The sequence below is a fragment of the Microtus oregoni genome, unplaced genomic scaffold (assembly GCF_018167655.1).
Source record: "Microtus oregoni isolate MIOR12 unplaced genomic scaffold, Mior012 000018F_ref0000195, whole genome shotgun sequence".
NCBI lineage: Eukaryota > Metazoa > Chordata > Mammalia > Rodentia > Cricetidae > Microtus > Microtus oregoni.
The window spans coordinates 2069475-2092338 of NW_024543077.1; the positions used below are offsets into that span (position 1 = coordinate 2069475).

Genomic DNA, 22864 nt, shown 5'->3' on the forward strand with positions numbered 1-22864 from the left:
TCAAACACTTGGTTCCAGGTCCAGCTTTTCATCCTGGTGAACTGGCCTGTCTGAACCCACTTCATACAGGTTTATGAAAATAAAAGCAATTCCAACCGGGTTGCAGTGGTAAGTAGGAAACAGGGCATGCAAAGTTCTTTCATGGGGGCTGGCATAGAACTTGCCAGATAGTTTGTTCCGCACGTGCAACCTTGGGCAAGCGACTTGACCTCTGCCACTTTCCTTACTAACAAGTTATAAGATAAAATAAGCCAAGGGTAGAGCATGTTATTTGGGTAAATGGAACTTAGTAAAGAACTCTTTTCTCACATTTTGGCAGTAAAACAGTCATGAGTCCACTAGTTATCCAAAGTTGAGATGCCCGGAATTTCGCACTGAGAATCCCCTAGCCTGGAGGACAAAAAGACTCAGAGCCGGTAGGTTCACATACTACTGGTTGAATACACAGCAGACCTTCCTTAAACATCTGCTAAACTGATAAATGGATGGTTAGCGGGCGAGAAGAGCGAACGAATGAATGAATGAACCAGTTTAAGAGTCGAACACTAAACCGAGATAACTCCTCTGGGCTGCTAAGCCTAACTCTTGGCCTCAAGTGGAGTCCCCCTTCCCCCTACTTCCCATCGTCCTCCGAGCTCAGAACCAACCCCAAGCGAGCCGAACTGGACGGCGCGCCCCAGCTGGCAGGATGACATAAAGAAAGGGGGTGGAGAGGAGGAAGGGGCAGAGCCAAAGGAATCCGCTTCGCTCCCCGAGCCAGTCCCCGCCTCCCGACAGGACCTCGGAGGCGGCAGGCGACCGCCCGAAATCAGGCACCACGTCACGGCATCCCAAAGCATCCCCCTGCGGCGAAGCGCACGGCGGGGCCGCACAAGCCAGGCGAGCCGGGCGGCGGCAGCCGGTGCGCGCTCGAGGAACCGGGGGACGGGAGGCGGGGGTCGCACCGACTCGGTCGCCCCCATGCCCAGCTCGGGTGTCAGCGGGCAGCCCGCCCCGCCCCCTCTCCAAACACGCACTCCCTCCGCAGCACCACAACAAGGGCAACCCGCCCGGGCTCCCCGCCTGCGCCGCTCCGCGCCCGTCCCCAATGTCAAGCCCGCGCCCCCGCGGCCGGCAGCCGGGTCTCGGCAACGCTGGCCAGCTCCTCTGGGGAAGGCGGACAGCCGGCCGGCCGGCCCCCGGAATCACCACGGGGACCCTAGACCTCCACCTCCGCTGTCCCATCACTAGGCGTGCCGGAGCGCCCCTCGGTCCACTTGAGGGAGCCCCGCGATCCCGTTAGGAAACAACGGAGGATGGGGCTGAGCGTCCCCGAGCCGGGCTCCCCACGGCTGGCCCGGCGCCCCCAGACCCTGGATAAGCTGCCAGCTCTTCCCCGGACCCTGCCTGAGAGACACCCACCTGCCCGGCCTTTCGGGGCTCATCTAAAAGGCTCCTCCGCCAAGACTAGGGGACACCAGGAATTAGGTTTGTTTGCGGTGCCTCAGAAGGGGCAAGATGGCGACAGAGGCCAGAGCGCAGGCGCAGCCGCGCGCGGCTCGTCGGGAGGTGTAGTTCGCCTTTCCCGCCTTTTGCGAAACGAGCCCTCAAAAGCCTCTATTCGTCCCGTCCTGCTTTTTTTTTTTTTTTTTTTTTTGCCCAACCCCTTCCCCCCCCCCCGCGTTTTGAAAGGGAAGGACGGGTGTCGCGGAGCCTGCTGGGAGTTGTAGTCCGAGCTCCAACTCCGTCCTCTTTCTCTCGCTGCTCGCCGGTCGTGTGCGCAAGGAAGTCTGGGAGTGTAGTTCCTTTTGGCTTCGCGCGCCCTAGCCTCCCGGCCGTTCCCAGCCAATCGGCTGCCCTTTTCAGCTGAACGTGTGGCGTCACACGTACCGTCCAAAATGGCGTCGGCAGTCGGAGCCGCGCTTCGACCTTTACTCTAGCGAGGTGAGGGATGAAAAGAGCGCGGCTTGGTCTCTGATGAACGCTGGGGGATGAAGATCTGGTTCCCCAGACTCTTGGGAGCCATCGTCAGCGTCCTCCACCACTCCGACGACTCGAGAGATTCTTCACGCCACAAGAACGGAGAGAGAGGACCTCACAGTGGCCCGCACCCCGTTCTCGGTGTTGAGAGTTGCAAATCGAGGAAGGGAATCCGAGCGTTCTCGGCTTGGGGCAATGCCGTGTGCGAAATAGGAAAGCTAGTGATATCTTGTGCTATGTCTGTCCAAGGGAAGAAGGGATTTGCTTGTGGCACTCACTACAGCATGGTAGGTTCACCTGCAGCCTTTGTTACTTAACCGCACCATGTTGTCAAAGTCTTGTCCCCCTGCTTTACAGATGGAAAGAGGCCCGATGTGTTGTTACAACGATCCGAAAAAAATCAAAATTAGTTTCTAGGATTGTAAATTCCATAAAGTTTTGTGATGTCCTCCCTCTAAACTCTGGTAACATCGGATGTGGTGAAAGTGCACACATCTGAAGGAATTGTTAGTATGCATCCTGCAGTTAAGCAAATTCCCTGGCAAACCAGGGTTACCACAGGAAGGACTTCTAGCTCAGTGGTAGATTGCTTTAAGGGTATGCGTAGGGGGAGGGGCAAAATCTACTCTGTGGAAATATTCAGATACACGGCGTGGGTGAAAGTTCTTTTCTAAGTGGGACGCTATGAATTACATTTCTAATCCCTGCACTGGGGAAGTGGAAGAAGCAGGTCAGCCTGTACTGCAGGAGGCCCTGTGACCAAAAACCGTTTGGGGTTTTTGTAGTTTTGTGAACCACTGCATAAATGTGAGTCTGTTCGTGCTCTTGAATGGAGATGTAGGTTAGTCAGAAATAAAAAGGACCATTTGAGTTTACTCCACGCCTTTCTTGACCTTCCTGTGCACACTGTGAGGTCAATTGCTTAAGAACACCTTATAAGGTGGTTAATTAAATCTTAATAGGAGACTTTGTAATTTAACAAACATTCCTTTATTTGACCCTTGCAGCATCTACACGAGGTGGGTGTAATTAAGTTTGCCCGTCCTATGGATGGAAAGGCACAGTTGTCCAGGAACTGGTGAACCAAGAACTATATAATAGAACCCTGTCTCGAAAGGCAGCAATAGGGGGCTGGTTAAGAGCACTGGCCTCTCTTCCATCCCATATGGTGGCCAACAACCATATATAAGTCCAGCCATATGTAATTCAGGAGTTCCTTAGGTGCCGCACGAATGTACTGCACAGCACAAATGTAGTGCACAAACACATACAAGCAAAACACCCATACACAGAAAATAAAGTTTTAAGAAGGCAACAACAAAACCTGACTCTTGGCCAGGCGGTGATGGTGCACGCCTTTAATCCCAGCACTTGGGAGGCAGAGGCAGGTGGTTCGCTGAATTTGAGGCCAGCCTGGTCTATAGAACTAATTCAAGGCAGCCAAGACTGTTACATAGTGAAACCCTGTCCTGAAAAACAAGCAAACAAACCTGACTCTTATTGTAAGTCAAATAAGAGTAACAATTGGGGTTGATCCTCCATCTTCTATATAACTTCTTACAATTAGTAGGGATGTCCGTAGCTAAAAATAAGTCCCTGATACAGGTTAAAAACCACCCCTAAGGTCCACATAAGTAAAGGACAAAGGAAGGTTTTAAATTTAGGCAGCCTAGGCTGTCGAGAAGATTCAGCAAGTAAAGACACTTATCTTGCCAGCCTGCTGACCTGAACTCAGTCTCCAGAACCCGCTCATGTGGTAGTGGAAGAACTGAGTACACAAAATCGTCCTCTGACCTCCCGCATGTATACACACACAAATGATACAAACTTATTTGTCATAAATTTAGGCAGCTCGGTCCCAGAGTCTACACCTTCCGCCAGTAGTAGCTCTCAAGCTTTCGTGTTCAGTGGGAACACATGATGGTCCTGGTAAAAATGCGAACTTTTGGGTTGTATAGTTAGGGCCAGATCCTGTTTCCAACAAACTCCCAAGTAATAATGCTGGCACTACATAGCATTTTACATCTTCCCCTTTCTCCTGTCGTGAGTTTTTGTCTAGAAACATATCTCCCCATGTATTCTAGGCTAGCCTCAAGCTTGAGATGCTGCCTCTGCCTCCCGAGTGCTGGGATCACAGGTACATGCCACTGCACCTAGGTCTTAAACATATTTATTTTGCGGCTTAGAAGCTGTAATAGCCTTTGTGTGCTATCTCTGACTGCTTTGTACATCCAAATGATCCTATATCCTTTCTCTTAAGGATCATATTCAAACTACCCTTCTCCCTTACATCTCATGAAACTCCTCCTGGCCCTACCAGTCCCTCTACCGCGAGACAGACATTTCGGTGTCTTTTCTCACACGTACCATGTTACAGAGCTAAATACATAGAGTTATGGTCATTTGAAAAGTCCTGACGAGAACGAACTCTATGGAAAGGGACCAACCAGGTATATGCACTCTTGTGCCTAGCACATAATGAAAATAATAAATATACTCACAGCTTTCTCCGTTTCAGCTGCTGTTCCATATGTTAGCTTTCTTAATCCATGCAATAGCCTGATAGTGACTGTATTACTCATAGTTCTCTAGAGGAACAGAACTGATAGAATAAATGAGTAAATAAATATATGGAATGTATTAGAGTGGCTTATAGGCTGTGGTCCAACTAATCCAACAATGGCTGTCTTCCCAGGGAAGGTCCAAGAATCCAGTAGTTGTTCAGTCCATAAAACTGGGTGTCCCAGCTGGTCTTCAGCACACACTGGAGTCCTGAGGAAGTAGGCTCTATGCCAGTGAAGGAACAGACTTGCCAGAAAAAGCAAGCAAGGCAAAAAGCAAGCTTCCTTTTTCCATGCCGTTCGTACAGGCTGCAGGCAGAAGCTGTGGCCCAGATTAATGATGGATTTACTCACCTCAAAAGATCCAGATTAATGCTGGTTTGTTCTCCTATTTGCTGCGTCTTGGGCTCCGTGTGGGTAGAGCGTGGTTGAGCTGTGCAGCTAGGCCATGGTGAGCTATGCACATCTGTCATCAAACAGGGAAGACTGGCAGGCCATAAATGCAGTGACCTATGACGACGTGCATGTGAACTTCACTCCGGAAGAGTGGGCTTTGCTGGACCCTTCCCAGAAGAATCTCTACAATGATGTGATGCTGCAGACCTTCAGGAACCTCACTGCCATTGGCTACAATTGGGAAGGTCATGACACTGAAGAGCATTCTCAAAGTTCTAGGAGTTGTGGAAGTCCTCTTAAACGGCATGAGAGAATTCACATGGAAGAGAAGCCCTGTGAAGTTATTCAAGATGATGGACCCATTGCATATCATAGTCAACTACGACTATATAAAAGAGCACATACCAGAGAAAGGCCCTACAAATGTGACCAGTGTGGTAAAGCTTTTACATCTCCCAGTGGTCTTCAGATGCATAAAAAAACACATACAGGAGAGAAACCTTACAAATGTAAGCAGTGTGATAAAGCTTTTGCATATCATAGTTATATTATAATTCATGAAAGAACACACACTGGAGAGAAACCCTATAAATGTAATCACTGTGTTAAAGCTTTTACATCTCCAAGTGAGCTTCAAAAGCATAAAAGAAAACATACAGGAGAGAAACCTTACAAATGTAAGCAGTGTGATAAAGCTTTTGCATATCATAGTAATGTGATAATTCATGAAAGAACACACACTGGAGAGAAACCCTACAAATGTAATCACTGTGTCAAAGCTTTTACATCTCCCAGTGATCTTCAAAAGCATAAAAGAACACATACAAGAGAGAAACCTTACAAATGTAAGCAGTGTGATAAAGCTTTTGCACGTCATAATTATGTTCTAATTCATGAAAGAACACATACTGGAGAGAAACCCTATGAATGTAATCAGTGTGGTAAATCCTTTATACATTCCAGTCATCTTCACAGGCATGCAAGGATACATACTGGAGAGAAACCTTACAAATGTAATCAGTGTGGTAAAGCTTTTGCATATCATCATAATGTACTAACTCATGAAAGAACACACACTGGAAAGAAACCCTTATGAAGGCAGTCAGTGTGGTATAAAGCCTTTTAATATCAGAAGCATCTCTAAATACATAAAAGAACACATAGGGGAGAGAAAAATTATTGATGTGATCAATGTGATAAAGACTTTACATATCACAGTAGTCTTCCAAGGCATAAAAGAGCACATAGCGGAGAGAAACCTATGAATGAAATCAGTGAAGTAACACCTTTGCAATTAATAGTAATTTTCAAAAATACAAAGGAACACATACGGGAAAGAAACCCTATGAATGTGACTAATGTTGAAAAGCCTTTGCATGTATCAAGTCTTCAAATTCATGAGAAAATACACTATACAGACACTTGATAGTCAGTGTGGTGGGTTTTTTTATTTTATGGTGGTTTTTCTACAAGAATAAGGTTTTAGTGCAAAATTGGTTAAAGCCTTTTCATATTAAAGTTCTCTTTGAGGAAGTGCAAAATAAATACTGAAAAGATTCTAGGGCTGGAGAGATGGTTCAGAGGTTAAGAGCATTGCCTGCTCTTCCAAAGGTCCTGAGTTCAATTCCCAGCAACCACATGGTGGCTCACAACCCTCTGTAATGGGGTCTGGTGCCCTCTTCTGGCCTGCAGGCATACACACAGAATGTTGCATACATAATAAAAAAATAAATATTTTTTTTTTAAAAAAAAGATTCTAATTAAAAAGAATTTGGCACCATCTTCAGCAAACATCCATTATTAAGTTACACAGGAGTGTTGATTTTGGAGAAGAAATGCTAGCAATATCAGCAATCTGTCTGTAGATTATGCTGTCCTTTATTTTGTTTGCCCCTGCAAACAAAATATGAAAGAAAGCCCTACAATTCAAATAATGATGTAAGCCTTTTAGATTTCACACCGCTCCTCAATTACATTAAATATCTAATCCAGTTGAAACATTTATGGATGTGAATTTGTCTCTTTCCTGTTATTGTGATATAACATGTTTTAATGACAGTAATGTGAAAATACTTAGTAGAGAATCTAAGAAACAGTAAATACATCATATGCATATTCAAAGCAGGATTTTCTTTGGTTGATATGTAATAAAATAGAATAATCAGCGATCAACTCTATATCTCATAGCTTGATTGCTATAGATATGTATATATTACTTATTGTTCTATTTTCTTCTTGCTGTCCCCATGAATTTTCCATCTGTCACTTCATCGTTAGTTACTGCCTTATAAAAAGATTATCCATTGATGCCAGATAATATAATATTTTAAAAAAAAGATCCAGATTAAAAGTGAATCTTCCCACTTCAAACAGTTTAGTTAAGAAAAAAATCCCTCACGGGTATACCCAGCCACATGGGTTTTAATTAATTCCAGATGTAGTCCAGTTCCAGTTGGCAACCAAAGATAGCCATCACAGTAGCCATCTTTTAGTGGATGAAGAAAAAAAAAAAAACAAGACACAGGTTAAATGCCATGCATAAGATACCAGATTAATAAAGTAGCAAAAATATGATTTGAAATGGATAAACTTCTGGGGAAGAAGTAAACTCACCCTGCTAGACCGTAATGAACACAATTGCCCAGTCTGGGGTAGTGCTTAGAAGCAGATAGAATACCTGCCTTAACTATTCCTTGCTTAACTAAGCAGCTAAGTATTAAAACGGAGTTCTATTAGTTTATATTTTACCATGAGGCTCATAGCTTGTTACACAATACCTCACTTCTCCTGCAACTTCTGGTGTCTCTCTAACTTCACCTTCTTTCTCCCTGTATCTCTGCTTGGATTTCCCCCCTAGCTTTATTCTGCCCTTCCATAGGCCAAAGCAGATTTATTCATCAACCAATAAAGCAATGCATATTCACAGCTATAGAAGGAATCACCTATCAGTCCTCAACCTTACATAATTTTCGCCTGTGTTTGTTAGCCATTCGTGCTTAATAAATTATCCCAAACCCTAATGGCTTGAAACAATGAATATTTTGTTTTAATTCAGTTTGTAGTTTCTGACAAAATCACAAGTAGCTTAGCTGGGTGATTTGGAGGGGAAGGCAAGGTTGGGAAAGGGCCTTCTTCCTATAATTCAGGCTGGCCTGGAACTCGCTACATTAGCTAGGCTGGCCTGGAACTCACTACATAGCCATGCTGGCCAGGAACTTTTGGCAATCCTCTTACTTCAACCTCAGGTGCAATGCTGGCAGCTGGGCGATTACTGAACATTTTTTGAAATATCAACTTCCATAGTCCATAATAACTATTTATATCCTGGTTTCCGGCCAAAACAACTCACCTCCCTCCTACAACTCCCTCACACCCTTCACTCGACATTCCCAGTCTGTCCTCATGATAGAAATAGGTTTCTTGTTTCTTCTCCTTTTTTTTTATAACTACATAAATAAGTGAACTGTGTGTGTGCATGTGTGTGTGTATGCGTGTGTGTGTGCGTGTGTGTGCATGTGTGTGCGCGTGTGTGTGTGTGTGTGTGTGCACTGATGTGTTCATGCACATGGAGAGCTCCATGTCAGAGGACAACTTTTGGGAATAACCTCTTCACCCTGGGTTCTGGGGTCAAAGGAAGGTCACCAGCCATAGGTAGAATGTGTTTTTACCCACTGAGCCATCTTGCCAGCCCCACCATACTCTTGAGGACGACAGTTTTGTTATCCTGCTCTGGTCTAGCTGAGTTTCATCAGATGCATTTACACTCAGTGTAGCAAACGCTTTTCCCTGTGTATCTAACATCCAATAACAGAAACTGGCACAGAATGGCCACCATAAACTTCTGTTCCCCATGGGAAAGAAAGAGAGGGGTAGAGCCATAATGAAAGCACCGGCAAGCTAACCTAGGATGTCATGCATCTAAGGCTGGCCGAGCACTTCAGCCCTGACACTGTTTCTCTGACTGAGGCTCAGGTTGTGGCGCATGCGTGATTCTTCACAGTCCCTGACCCCACCTTCAATACTTGCTGAATTCTGAATGAAAAAGAAAGAATAAAAAGCCTCTTTATTTTAAAACTTAGCCAGTCCTTGTCTCTTGTTCTTGGTGGGTTATTCTTTACTTCCTTGAGAAGCCAGGTAGCACTTGTAACACTGCTTGGAAAGCATCAGTTAGATTCACTAACTTGTTAGGTACCTTTTACAGTTACCTGCTGTCCCCGGCAGCAGCTCCATTAATGTTTCCTCTACATTAAAGACTCACTTTCCTCCTCCTGCTTCCAGGAAGGTTTTCCTCACTCTCCTTTCATCTCTCACAGATGGTTTTCTCTCAAAACCTCAGGCTTCTGCTGAAAGTTTTTTGAAACTTGTTAGGTCAGCCCTAACACCAGCACTGAAACCACCCTTCAGTTCTGGTATAGCATCCTACTCCGGGTCCCAAAATTTGACCTGCGGATCGACTACCACATAACATTACCACAAAAAATTTCCAGTGGAAAACAGTAAGATTTATTTTTCCCTCGTGAATCTGCCATGGGAGTAGGCCGGAAAGTACAAATTGCGGACAATCACGCCCAAATTTAAACCCAGCTCCAACTCCTAACATACATGACTTTCCTACTGCATCAATATGATACAACTGTCTTGCATGGATGGATATTAAAATTTAAAACCAAAAAGATCTGTTGCCGAAGAAGAGTTAAAAGACAAGGGGTTACTATGAAAACAAGCCACATAACAGAATAGCCACAGGCTCCACAAAAAAAATTCTGCAGAGTCGGGCGGTGGTGGCACACACCTTTAATGCCAGCACTCAGGAGGCAGTGACAGGCAGATCTCTGTGAGTTCGAGACCAGCCTGGTTTACAGAGTGAGTTACAGGACGGGCTCCAAAGCTATAGAAAAACTCTGTCTTGAAAAACTAAAAGATAGATAGATAAATAGATAGATAGATAAAATTCTGCAGAGGCCATATCTGGAGGCTGAGGCGTGTGGATCTCTGAGTTCAAGGCTAGCCTGGTCTATGTGGTTCCAGTTCAACAAGTTTAGCCTCAAACTAAATATGTAGCTGAGGATAACTTTGACCTCTTGCTCCTCCTGCCTCAGCCTCTTGAGTGCTGAGACTACATGCTTGAGGCCCATGGTTTGAAGTCACATGGTTTCATTTTGTTTTGAACTTGAGAGAAGATCTCTTTTAACCCAGTCTAATGCAGTGCTTTCTCCATGGGTGAAGATGACCTTGAGGGTGACCTTGAACCTCTGCTTCTGAGTGCTGAGATTATCTCTGCACCACCATGCCCATCATTATGCCATGCTGGGGATCCCACTCTGTATGCCATGCACGCTAGGCAAGCGCTCTACCATCTAAACTACAAGCCAGCCACAAAATAGCCAGGATCTCGAGGCAAAGAACGCAAAGATTAGCAACCTCAAATGGTAAAACGAGGGATGTTAGAGCCTTAAAAGTCCTCAGCTTGGAGTGCCAGTCAGACAAATGCAGGGAGCACTCTGGAACGTCCAAAGACAGGTGTCCAACCGTGGGTCAAAGTCGTAGGTGGTCCTTGAGGTGGTGTCTCTGCCCTAACAATTCCTGAGTCTGTGATTTCCACTGTACCTCATGACAGCGTTCCAGACTCATTGCCTGTTTAAGCCACAGTGGACCCCAAGTGGCAAAAGCATTGCCTGTGCTCTCGACCATGACTTGACACTGATTAATGGCTCAATCACCAGACAGCCCAGGAGAGCTGCAGATGAGAATGGGAACAAAGACACAGTCTCACACATTTGAGTTTACTTCTCTACTTCCTGGGAAGGGGGGGTGGCTAGGCATTTTTGAGGTTCACACAAGTGCCAAAACGCCTCAGGTGAGGGACTGATGATAATCTGTAATTATCCAAGGCAGGGTCTAAGGTAGTTCCTAAAGATGGAAATAATAACCCTGTCAGAAGTGGAAATCAGCTACTACGGGGGAGGGGATGATAAATCCAAACATGAGATCCAGCTTGTCTTCACCTCAGAGAGTTTGCAGCTGCGTGTGATGTTGTGCTGTGATTTGCCAGAGATGAAATGCAAAAAGAAAAAAAAAAGAAAAGAAAGAAAAAGAAAAAAGCAGTACATCCTCTCCTCTCCAGCCAGCTGGAGGAAAGACTTGGAGGCATGTTCTCTTTCAAGAAGTGCTGAGAACTCGTGAAGTCTGCAGAGAAATGGCAGAAGGTGTCCTTTTCCTTGTCAGTTCCAATCAAGGTCTTCCCCTGAGCAACCCCAGCGTGTCTCGTAGTTTCCCGCATGAGCTAGGCAAGACACCTCTTGGCTTGAAAGGGCTTTGTTGTGATGCTGTGGGCTTCAAATTTGTCACCCTGAGGTCAGTGGTTCAAATCCACGCCTCACTAAAAGTTAAAGAGATAAAGGAACACATGCCTATGGAGAGCCCAGGAAGCGTGTAGTGAAACTCCGTTGGGGGAAGGGAATGCACTCATGTTTACATGAACATATGCAAACACACGCACACACGTGCGTACACACATGACCTGCATGGAAGCATCACAAGGCAATCAGTGTTAACAGCGGTTAATTCAGCAGATCACAGTCAGACTGAGAGTGGAGCCTAAGGCTTTGAGAACACAGGGTCCTGCTCAGATTAGAATCGTTGCGTTGATGAGTGTGGAGCTGAATCTGAGAGGGCATTTCCAGTCACAGCACTCTGCCAGGTTTCCTGGAACAAGGCTTGCACCTTCCCTGTGCCTGTGACTGAACCCCTGCACCCGGCCATCCTTACTCCATCAGCGATGCCTTTACCCCTCCCCTGTGCCCATGGCTGCACCCCTGCACCCGGCCATCCTCACTCCACTAGCAACGCCATTCCCTACTCCCAAGTCTTTATCTTTTTAAGTGTAGGAATCATTAAATATCAGTCTTTTCTGTCTAACACTGAAAAACTTCTACGACATGGCATTCAAATCTTTTTCAATTTTTTTTTTTTGTTTGTTTGTTTGAGACAGGGTTTCTCTGTGTAGCAGTCCTGGCTGTCCTAGAACTCACTTTGTAGATCCGGCCCGAGTACTGGGTTTAAAGGCCTGTGCCACCACCACCCAGTTTGCGTTTCAATCTTTTCGTCTCCCCAACCCTTTAAGACTTTCATGCAAATGTTTAATTCCCCACCCCCCAGTGAAACTTCATTTCCTATGATTCTTTTAAAATGAACTTTAGGGAAAGACTTCAAGGTCAGATCCCAGCTAGTGGAGGGAAAGACAGTCCTCTGTGTTAGATAAAAGCCAGGTGAACTTCCTGTCTAGGTTTGCTTGCTGGCCTGGTATGTGCTCTGGTATACTCTTTTTGCAAAAAGAATTGCCCTGGTGAGCTACTTTTTCTTTGTGTATTCCTTTCCATGACACTGAAACTAGCCTGTGCTTCTAACAACTGTATGAAAAAAAAAAAATCCTGCTGTCCAACTCACTGTCTTTTGAAAATAATTTTTTTTTTTAAAAAAAGGGAACGAACAGGTGGGTCAGTGGTTAAGAGCACTCACTTCTATCCCAATGGCCCAGAGTTCAGTTCCTAGCACCCCAAGGAGGCTCACCACCAGCTATAACTCAAGTGCCAAAGGCTCTAACTTCCTTTTCTGGCCTCTGCAAGGCACTGCACACCACGTGATGCAGACACACACACCAGCAAAACACTCAGACACGTAAAATAAAAATAAATCTCAAAAAAATTATTTTAAATGTAGAGCTCAATAAAAAAAATCAATTAAAAAATATTTTAACCTACGAGTATGAATGTGTTCCTGCTTGTCTCTGTATGTGCACCGCATGCAGGCAATCCTGACGGTCAAAAAGAGGGCAGCAGATCCCCCTGGAACTAGAGTTCAGGCAGCTGTGAGCTATCCAGCGTGGGCACTGAGAACCAAACTCAAGAACCACTGGGCCATCTCTCCAGCCACTGAACACTATTTTCTAAGCACAAATGGGAATAGAAGATGTTCATGGAAATCAGAAGAGATCTGAACTTGAATCCAAAGTCTTCTACTTTGAAGGGTTTTGTTTTGCTTAACGAGCTACATCACTTCTCTCATACCTTACAGAATTTTCTGTGCTGGGGATTGAACCTACAGTCTCACACACCAGGCTAGCACTAGACCACTGAATTATACAGTGTCTGCCCTTCCAGTGTGTAGCTGTTTCTTCCCAAATTAAAACCTTCCATTTTAGAGGCGATTTCTTAGGACATAGGATGTAAAGACAAGCAAAACAAGCATATTTCAGGACGCAATGTTTGTAAGACGGGACAACAATGGGATGTCCTAAGGGAAATAAAATATTCCATCCTACAGAGAAGATCACTGAGACAGGAAGCAACAACTCCAAATCATTTCAGGAAGTCCCTGAAACTAGCCAGAGTCATCTCCCTCCCTAAGAGTATAGAAATAGTAAAGACTGCTGAGAGGGCGGAGCTCCAAACAGACTCGAGACCTGCCCAGCAAGACCCTGGAAGGTGCAGAGACCAGCAGAGTTGCCTAGAAGAAACAAAGACAGCCAAGCTGTCTAGAAGAGGCTCGCACGAGCTGAACCTCCATGAAAGGACACCCTCCGACCTGTGGAGCTGCCGGCAGGCTGTGCCATGCAAACCAGGTTTCCAGTTTTGTGAACTGTCACCCATGCTGGGTAGGATGTTGGTAATTCAGCTGTCTGAGTCACTTCTGCTTCTGTAAGTACCCATCACCCATATACCCCAATGAAACTCATTGGTCCACGAAGCTGGACTTTGGTGTTATCCTTACCTTGGTCTGTCTTCCACTCCTTATCTGAGGTAACTAGACATTTGTTCGTGTCTCCCAAGGAATAATGTCACACAATACCTCCAAATGGGATTTTTTTTTAAAAAAAAAAAAACAACTATCCTGTGATGAACCATGTAAAGTGCCTAGCTCAGTGATTGGTAAAGTTAGCTCTGTTCACTGATTTGTGAAACCAGCTTCGTGCTTGGTAAAGTCAGTCCCTGACTGTCCATTATTCATACCTGTTACCACCTTTTCTCCATTCCATAATTTTTTGGCTTTAATTACCTCATCTTGCATTTCATGCTGCCCTGTGTTTTTTCTCCTTAGGAATTTAAGTATGTGTGCCAGAAGTTGACACCATTTGTCTTCCCGTATGCCTCCCCACCTTCATTGAAACAGGATCTGTCACTGAGCCTGGAGCCACAGATTCGGGTAGATAGACTAGTCAGCAAGCCCCAGAGATCCCCGTCTATCTCCCCAGTCTCAGGACTACACGCATGTGCCGTCATGCCTGGTGTTTTAATGTGCACACTAGGGACAGAACTGAGTTATCCCCAGACCCTCCTAGGTCTTCTCAAGGGCTGGTTGGTCCTGTAACTCATCCCCTTTAGTAAGCTGAACATGTCTCAAGGGATGATCTTGAACAACCAGCATAGGATTATTTTAGGGAAGGCATCTCCTGAATGATGGTCTAATTGAAACAACACGTAATCCTGCTCTCCAGGAGACAAATGAACATGTCTATCTTCCCCCCAACAAGTGCTGAATGGTACACGCAGCAAGGAAGAAATTTCCCTACAATTAAGTGGTTCACCGTTGATTGCTGTCCATCCAGCCCAAATTTACTCAGAGCCTCTATTTCCAGATGTCTTTGTTTCTTCCACTTCCAGCCTAGCCAGACTAGAGAACATTCCCATAATTCCCACGAGGACATTCTTATTCCCGAAAGGGTAACCTGATATATCTTTTTCTGCTGATCTGATTACAGAATGAAATACATTTCTTGGAAAAAATGCACAAGAGTGAAGTTTTCTTTCTCTCTGTCTTTCTTCCCTGCCTCCCCCAGTATAGAAGGCTCTTGAAAGTGAGAAAAACTGGACCCAGAAGGGAAAAAAATCTGTTGTACTGCAAGCAATTAAGACCACATGTAGTTAATATAACAGATGTCCTGTGTTAAAAACCTCAGACCCTAAGCCATAAAGGACGCTTCCTATATATACCCTTGAGTTGATTTTAGGGAAAGAAACGGAACCAAGAAACAGATTAGGAACTAGGGAGGTGGCTGGGTGGGAAATTTGCTGTGCAAGCATGGAGACCTGAATTCAGATTCCCAGAATCTGTAATCCCAATACCCTTATGAAAAGCTTAGAGACAGGAGAATCCTCCAAAGATGGTGGGCCAGTCATCATGTGCCGCAGTAAGCAACAGGGACACCTGCCTCAAACAAGGTAGGAGAGGAGTGATACCAGAGATTGTATTCTGATGTGCTGTAACACACACACATACTTGAAAATATAAAAATAAAGTAAATCCCAGAATCCCCGGCGCCTGTGTTCTTTGTAACAATGAAGAACTAGAAGTAATCTACAGTCTCGATCCAATTCCACCAGCATTTTGTGAAACCCTAAATCCAGGGCACTGGCGTTAAGGGGGTACTAGTGAAGCTCGACTTCTAATCTCAGTCTATCGCTCTGTGCACTAAGTTGTTTTCCTCATTGGGAAAATTGTCGCGCACCGCGCCCCCGTGCCTGCGCTCTGTGCTCTGGCACCCAGTTACCGAGCTTCGGGCAAGAGGCTGGAGGTTAAAATACAGACAGACAGAGACAGCGACACGGGTCGTCCTTGAATTCCCCAAGAATGCCCCCTTTATTGTGTTCAGGGGCAGATTATATAGAGATAGCCACGCCCCAGCCAAACCCACCAGAAACCACTCTCCTGCCATCAGGAACTCCTGAAGGTCTCGTGCTCAGAGCAGCTGTAGGCACTCAGATCAGGGGATTACAAGAAATTCAGGATCTGGGGTCTCACTGCTCCCAACAGAAAATCACAGTGTTCAGCTGTGGGCTCAGAACAACCACGAGCTACGAGGTATGGAGCTTTAAGAATTGAGACTTTGGGGCTGGAGAATGGCTTAGCAGATAGAGGCATGTAGTGTTCTTACGGAGGCCCCAGTTTGGTCTCCGGCACCCACGCTGGATGGCTCACGACCGTCTTAGCTCTAGTTCTATTGGATCCAGCACCCTCCTCTGGCCTCCAAAAGCACCTGTTTCACAGGAACAAGCCCACACACGATACACACGAAATCTCACCCACAAAGAATTCAGATATCTACAGTCTGGGGAAACCCTGCTCCAACGGCAGAAGCAGAGATCAATGGAGTTCCCAGCCAGCCATACCAGCAGAACTCAGTACTCCGATTTCATAAGGGTTTCAAGAGACAAACTGGTGGAGATGGGGGCAGAAATCTGTGAATTGACAGCTCAGTGTCCAACAGTTGGCTGGAAGCCGGGACTGACCAGGAGAGTCCCCCAGTAGCCCTGTTATCTGTGTTTGTGGAGAGTGGGCCTCAACCATGTGGCCCAGGCCAGTCTCTTGGGTGAGAGCTGGGATTACAGAGCTGGGGTTCCCCTAAACTGAGCAAGACCTAGCTTCTAACCCAGCTTCTGTTCCCAGCTGCCTGACCACACAGAAGTTGCCGCTTCTGGGCCATGGGAGATCAGGAGGAGCACTTGTTTGAGAGCCTCCATGCCTCTCTAGTGTAGCTAGTGTCTACCAATCTTTCACAGATCCGAAACTTGTGGTTTCCTTCTCATTCACCAACCCGAGATTCTCCGAGAGGAGTGACTTTCATAGTATCTTACCTGAAGACTTAGGGAATATGCCAAAAAAGCAAAACTATGGGCTGGAGAGATGGTTTAGTTGTTAAGAGCACTGACTGCTCTTCCAGAGGGCCTGGGTTCAATTCCCAGCACCCACATGGCAGCTCACAACTATCTGGATCCAACACCCTCACACAGATACACAAGATAAGCAAAATACCAATAACAGAATAATAAAAAAATAATAAAAAACAAAGTAAAAATATTTAATCAGAGGGGGAAATGGCAGTACAAACAAGATAGCATTGGAGCTTGAGCATTTGAAGCAGTAGGATTGAGGGCAGCTGGTGAATTACCACAGAAGCCCTGCAGCCAAGGTGATTCAAACAGGCTCAAATAGCATAGGGTGAGCGGTTCGTGACAGAAGCTGAGGATGAGCCCTGGGTGTTCTGGCTGAAGCAGATCCAGAGTGATGTGTGAGCAGAGAAGTCGTGACGAGGACCTCTGGCATTACAGAGGGTCGAGTGTGCAGCAGAAGGAAGTGTCCAGCCTGGGTGCGTGAGACTGCAGGAGGTTCCGGGCAGAGAGAAGTTCTGCTGCAGATAAAGACCAGCCTTGCGGAAGGAAAAGATAGCAGCAGACAGAGTCCAGAGGGCTGCAGGCAGGTTGGTGAAGTGAGAAGGGCTTAACAAGACAGGGAATCAAACAAGGGAAAAGACGTGAGGTCAGAATGAAAGAAAGCCTTAGCTCCAAGCTAAGAGCTTAGATTAACTCAGCAGAACAGGCTGCAAACCACCCTCACGGTTTCTCCAGTGCGCTTCACTTGCCCCCTAGTACAGGTTGAAAATGATTTGTTTTGTGGCTGTTTCAAATCCAGGTCTGGCCACCCTCAGCTGTCATTCTGGTTGTCCTGAGGGTTGTTTGTGGTAGGTGACACACCCAAGTGTTTTGGAACTCTGCAGATGTGCCACACCCTTTTGGTCACGTGCTTGGGTACTCGGTTCTTTTAAGAAGAAAAATATTTCCTAGTATCAGTGACTCGCTAAAAATTAGGCCACAGAGGTCAAACCGCCACGGCAGGCATTTCAGGAAACGGGGAACAGCGGGCCTCTGTGAAGCAGAAACAAAGCCTGTCCTCAGGGAGACAGCACCTTTCTCCTTTTCCTGTCCCCTTCCCTTTTTTGTTGTCTGCAGGGTCTGCCCGGTAGAGCGATGACTTCACAGGGCCGCCTCCCTTTCATTAAATCTCACAGTACTGGATGCTCACAGACCAGCAGGAAGGAATGTGCAGGGTGGGCTGGTCTTAAAGGTGTAGGAGACGTGCTTGGCCAGAGCCTGCGGAAGAGAGGCCAACGCTGACTCTCTAGCCCCAAAGGCTGCTGCTAATGGCCGAAGTTCTCTGAGGCCAGTAATAATACTATGGGGGAGATGCTAGTGCGGATCCATCCACACCCTTATCTACGGCCAAAAGACTGAGGTACACTTTATATGCAGGGACTTGAGAGCTGGCCGAGCTGCTCAGGAAGAAGGTGCTAGATCGAGCCACTTGCCTGCTAGCCACCTCTCCTCATGCCCTAGCACTGCTCTTCCGTTCTAAGCGTCTGCACCCTCCAGCTCTCCTAGAGTCTGGGACGCGCTTCTCGGCTCTAACAGCTGTGGGTCGGTGAGGCTGCCTTGGTCCCCGCGGGGACCTCCTGTCTTCAGCAATGATTCTCTGCAGCTCAGCTCTGGCACTCTGGCCTCCTCTCCCTGTGTAACTGATCCCGGTCCTCTGGTTCTGTCAGCACCTCTTCTGTGTGCACGATGACATGTGTGAGCCCCCAGCTGGGTGGCAACCCTCAATGAAGTGTGAGTCTCCTCCCAGCTCACACAGGCTGCCTTTCTGCAGTAAGCCAGCCGCCTGGGACCCACTCGTCTTAGAAACAGGGCTTTCGCTGGGGGATCAGGGAGAAGAGATCCCCTAAGCCTTCAGATTGACATCCCTGCTCTCCATCTTCCCCTACAACCATTCTGCTTACGTCTGCAGAACAACGTACATCGCAGCACGATGCTGCGTGTCCTGTTTCAAAACCCTTCCCCTTTTCTACCAAATTCAAAGCAAGTTATCTGTGTTGGCATCTGTATCTCCCCCAAGAAGACACCCAGATACTTTTTATTGGCTTCCCTCCCTCTATCAACAACAAAAGCTCCAGCTGGAATGTGCACATGATGGTTTTCTAAGAATCCCGCTTGCCCCACCTCCCTCCTCCCTTGTCAGGTAAAGCACTTGTGAGCCTGTAATCCCAGGGCTAGAGAGGCAGAGACAGGTGGATTTCTGGGGCCAGGTTGCCAGCCAGTCTAGCTGAATCCATGAGTTCCAGGTTCAGTGAGAGACTCGTAAGTAATGTGGAGATCGATAGAGACAGACATTTAAGGTTGAACTATGGCTTCCACCTGCACTCATAACCATGCACACATATAAGCATGAATGCACGCATGCATGCACACACATACGCATGCATGCGCACACTCCTGGGTATCATCTATTTATAATTTATTAAGGTTTGGTTTGTTGAGACAGGGTTTCTCTGTGTAGCCCAGGCTGTCCTGGAACTCGCTTTGTAGACCAGGCTGGACTCATTCTCACAGAGATCCACCTGCCTCTGCCTCCCGCGTGCTGGGATTAAAGGTGCACGCCATCACCACCTGGCTTCATGTATTTATTTAATTATTTGGTCATGTGCTTTAGAGCCTAGACCACAGAGGTTAGATATCATCTGTCTATAACACCAGGGTCTGGTAAATGCAAGGTGTTCGGGAATATTTATATGGATGGATTGTTCCCTCCGTCCTGCCGTTTTATTTGGTAGACTCAGAAAAGGCTTCCTGTTATCTCTCACGCCGTCTGAGCCTCTTGGCAGAGGGATGGCTTTTAAGTGTCCTTTCGTCCTTTCTTGTGTCTGATGATAAGAATCTCTTTAGAACATCTCTAATGAGGACATGGTGCCAAGGCAGTTCCCACTAGACAGGTGGAAAAGCAGCAAGGCTCATCCAGGTGGAACAAAGTACCTGTACCGAGAGAGGGATTTCCTGTGCCCGGGGACAAAGCCAGCGGGTGCGTCACTTGCTGTCATTTCTGCTCTGCATCCTGTTGCTGTTCCTTTTCGCTCTCATAGGGGAAGGACATCATATTTTAAGTATCATACGTCAAAGATCCAGGAATCTGGAAGTTTACCCCAGAGATTGGGAGTCAACGAAATGTAAACAAAAGATCCTGGTCTTTGGAGCAAAGTGAGTGCGGCTCAGTTGTCATCAGGTGAGAGCTGGCAGGGGGTGGCTAAGGAGGCTCGAGTGGCAGTCTGCGATTTCCTATCTTTGTTGCTTTGGATAAATTGCCCAACTTCTCTGAGGCTTTGTTTTATAGTACGTAAAAGGCGGGAATAACGCTGGGTGGTGGAGGTGGCACACACCTTTAATCCCAGCACTCCAGAGACAGAGGCAGGTGGATCTCTGTGAGTTTGAGGACAGCCTGGTCTACAGAGTGAATTCCAGGATAGCCAGAGCTACACAGGGAAACCCTGTCTTAGAAAAAAACAAAAAGGGAATACTACTGTTCTCACTGGTTTGCAACAAAGAAAATGTATGTGCACCAGACAGAATGTCTTTAGCTTCCAGGCATAAACAAGGACCCAAAGTGCCTAAAACCATAAAGGAAATTTTATGATCTCACATAACAAGAAGTCCAAAAATAGTGGAGTTTCAGGACTGGTGAGCTCACCAAGGACTCAGGTTTGCTCCTTGTGCTCTGCTAACCTCAGCAGAAAGCTTGCTTAGGACAGTCAGGATTGCATAGGGAGCCCCTGTCTCAAAAATCAATCAATCAATCAATCAATCAATCATTAAAAACGAGAAAATCTTTCCCAGATGCCCCTCACTGTCTCTCGCCCCCATATCTTTGGCCAGAGCTAACTAACATCTCATGCTTTAACCCAACAACTGACAAGGGAAATTAGCGTTGCCGTCATAGCTTGGCTGTCATACTGGAGACTGAAGGGGTAGGACAGTTGCTGGGAGAGCCCCCAGCAGTGCCTGTTACACGTGTGGCTTTGTGATAAACACTATTTGTTAGCTACGTACTATGAACTCTTATTATGTGAACTTATTGATGATGCATCTTCCGAGGCCTCCATTTCTTCATCTGAAAGATGAGGATAAGATATTCTGGTTTGGTAGTATTGGTGCCTACCTGTGATCCAAGAGCTTGAAGAGTGAAAACAGGAGGAACAGAAGTTCAAGGTCATCCTCAGCTGCGGGCTGAGCTCAAGGACAATCTGGACTTCGGGAGATCCTGTCTCAAAACACAAAAATGAGGACCAAGGAGATGGCTCAGCAGTTCAGAGTGTGCACTCCTGCAGAGGACTGCAGCTGGGCCCCCAGCACCCATGCTGAGTAGCTCACAATCGCCTACAAATCTGGTGGGTTGGAGGCCATGGAGGCCTCCTCCAGGCTGCACACAAACATACACATAGATATAAATAAATTTTAAAAAAATTTTGGTTTTTCAAGACAGGGTTTCTCTGTGCAGCCTTGGCTGTCCTGGAACTAACTCTGTAGACCAGGCTGGCCCAAATTCAGAGATCCATTTGCCCCTGTCATCTAAGTACTGGGAATAAGTGTGTGCCACCACCACCTGACTTAAAAAAAATTCAAAACGGGGAAGAAAGGATACCTGGTTTTGGGGGAGGTTACAAGATTAAGTTGGATAACACTTAAAATCACTGGTGCTTAATAAATAGCTACTTAACATAGCTGTATCTAATTATTGCCTGAGTGCTTAAACTGCGGGAATCCTACAGAGATTTCTAGGGATGACCCCTGAGTGTGGAACTCAGAAGATAATCACTAGAAACAATTCTCTAATTGCGATTCTGTGTGTTAATTTGCAGGTCTGCAACCCTGTGAAGTGCAGTTCTGTATCCCTTCCTGAGAGGGGCGCAGTGAGAAGGTGGGCTCTACAAGGCAGACCTCTGTCACGACGCCCTTGCCGGTAGAGGGCACGAGGGGCCGCCCTGCTTTCCCTGTGGAAGCCTCTGATAACACAAGACTGATGCTTCCAGCCATCTTAGGAGGAGTTCTCAGTTTTGGGTGGGCAGGAAGAATCTTTGGTTTCCCTTGCTCCTTTGCAGCCGCCGCCACTGTGCCTGGGTCAAGATCCTGCAGCCGTCCCGTCTCCACCGCCACTTATGAGCAGTGTGACACTAGGCTAAGCCTCACCGTCCCTCACTGTCCCCTCGCACTCCTGCTCACAGTGACTGGGAAGGATCAGTGACAGCCCCTGGACAGCCCTCTACCCCTCCCTGCAGCACGAGGACCCTAAAACGCCATGCACTGGTGTCTAACGAGGTTGCCATCGTCTCCCAGGATTGGGATTCTACTGAACTCTTCTGTCTTCACCACTAGGTAGAGAAATCTCGAAGTAAGAACAAGGTCACCGCTTCGCCCTCAGGTTGCTCCGGAGTCACTGCACTGAGCTCTTCTCGGTGAAAGGAGGCTCAGCCGTCACTCGTGAAGTTGCTGCGTGTGTTGTGTGGGGCCCCCAGGGTCACCCCTGGAATCCCAACCTTAGTAAAATTGCATGATGGCCCACTTCCTGGAGAGACTATCCCAGCCAGTGGAGCGTTTCAGTAAACAAACAGTAAAAGCAGAGAATGAGAGCGGGGGAAACGTGGGGTCCCAGGAGGAACGCGGGAATCAGACTTGGCAAGAAGCGGGGAAGACATTCAAAGCCAGAGATTTACGACTGGGAATTTTGTGTTTCCACACGGACCTGCCTGATCCAGAAGAGTTAGCAGACAGCACAGGACGCAGTGCCAGAACGATTTGGAGAAGGCAGGACACCTTAGATTCATTTCACTTGGAAAGAATTCTGAGTTTATACGTTCCAACAGCCTTTCAGGGTTGCAGTTACTGGAACGTATACATGCCCGCTGCTCCACACCTATGCCCCACTGCCATATACAGGGACTCATCTTTTGAGGATCAGTGGGAAAGGGGCTTGCTTTTCAAGTGTGAGGGCTTCAGTTTCATCCCTCGAACCCATGGCTAAAGCCCAGCATCGTGGTGTGCGCCTGTAATCCTAGCAATGGTGGAGACAGCAACTCTGGCTTACATGGTGAAGTTCCAGGTCAGAGAGACTGTCTCAAACGGTTTCAGGTACCTGAGGACCAACACCCGAGATTGTCCTCTCACTTGCACACATCCTGTACACACATGCACACCCCACCTCATGACTGCCTGCATACACACATAATATTTTTAAAAGATCATACTTTCTTGTTTCCGCCTCCTTCTGATGTTTATGCTCCCCCTTCCCCCCAGGAT

General features: G+C 46.8%; 2 protein-coding genes across 12 annotated transcripts in view; one reads left to right on the forward strand and one right to left on the reverse strand.

Moving 5' to 3' along the window:
* LOC121458928 (BRCA2-interacting transcriptional repressor EMSY) overlaps positions 1-1508 on the reverse strand; it is a 68934-nt gene extending 67426 nt beyond the window's left edge. For all 11 annotated transcript variants that reach the window (XM_041668346.1, XM_041668345.1, XM_041668351.1 and 8 more), the window contains exon 1: positions 1402-1508. The gene's annotated coding sequence lies outside the window, so the exon portion shown is untranslated. The remainder of the gene's footprint in view (positions 1-1401) is intronic.
* Positions 1509-1716: 208 nt separating this feature from the next.
* On the forward strand, positions 1717-6579 carry LOC121458935 (zinc finger protein 431-like). Its single transcript, XM_041668363.1, has 2 exons — positions 1717-2246; positions 4655-6579. The coding sequence occupies exon 2, from the start codon at positions 4969-4971 to the stop codon at positions 6010-6012; it is 1044 nt and encodes a 347-aa protein (XP_041524297.1). The 5' UTR covers positions 1717-2246; positions 4655-4968; the 3' UTR covers positions 6013-6579.
* Positions 6580-22864: the final 16285 nt, after the last annotated feature.

What these genes read in the sequence shown, in the direction of transcription:
- LOC121458935 (XM_041668363.1), top strand. Translation starts at nt 4,969, where the DNA reads ATGGTGAGCTATGCACATCTGTCATCAAACAGGGAAGACTGGCAGGCC.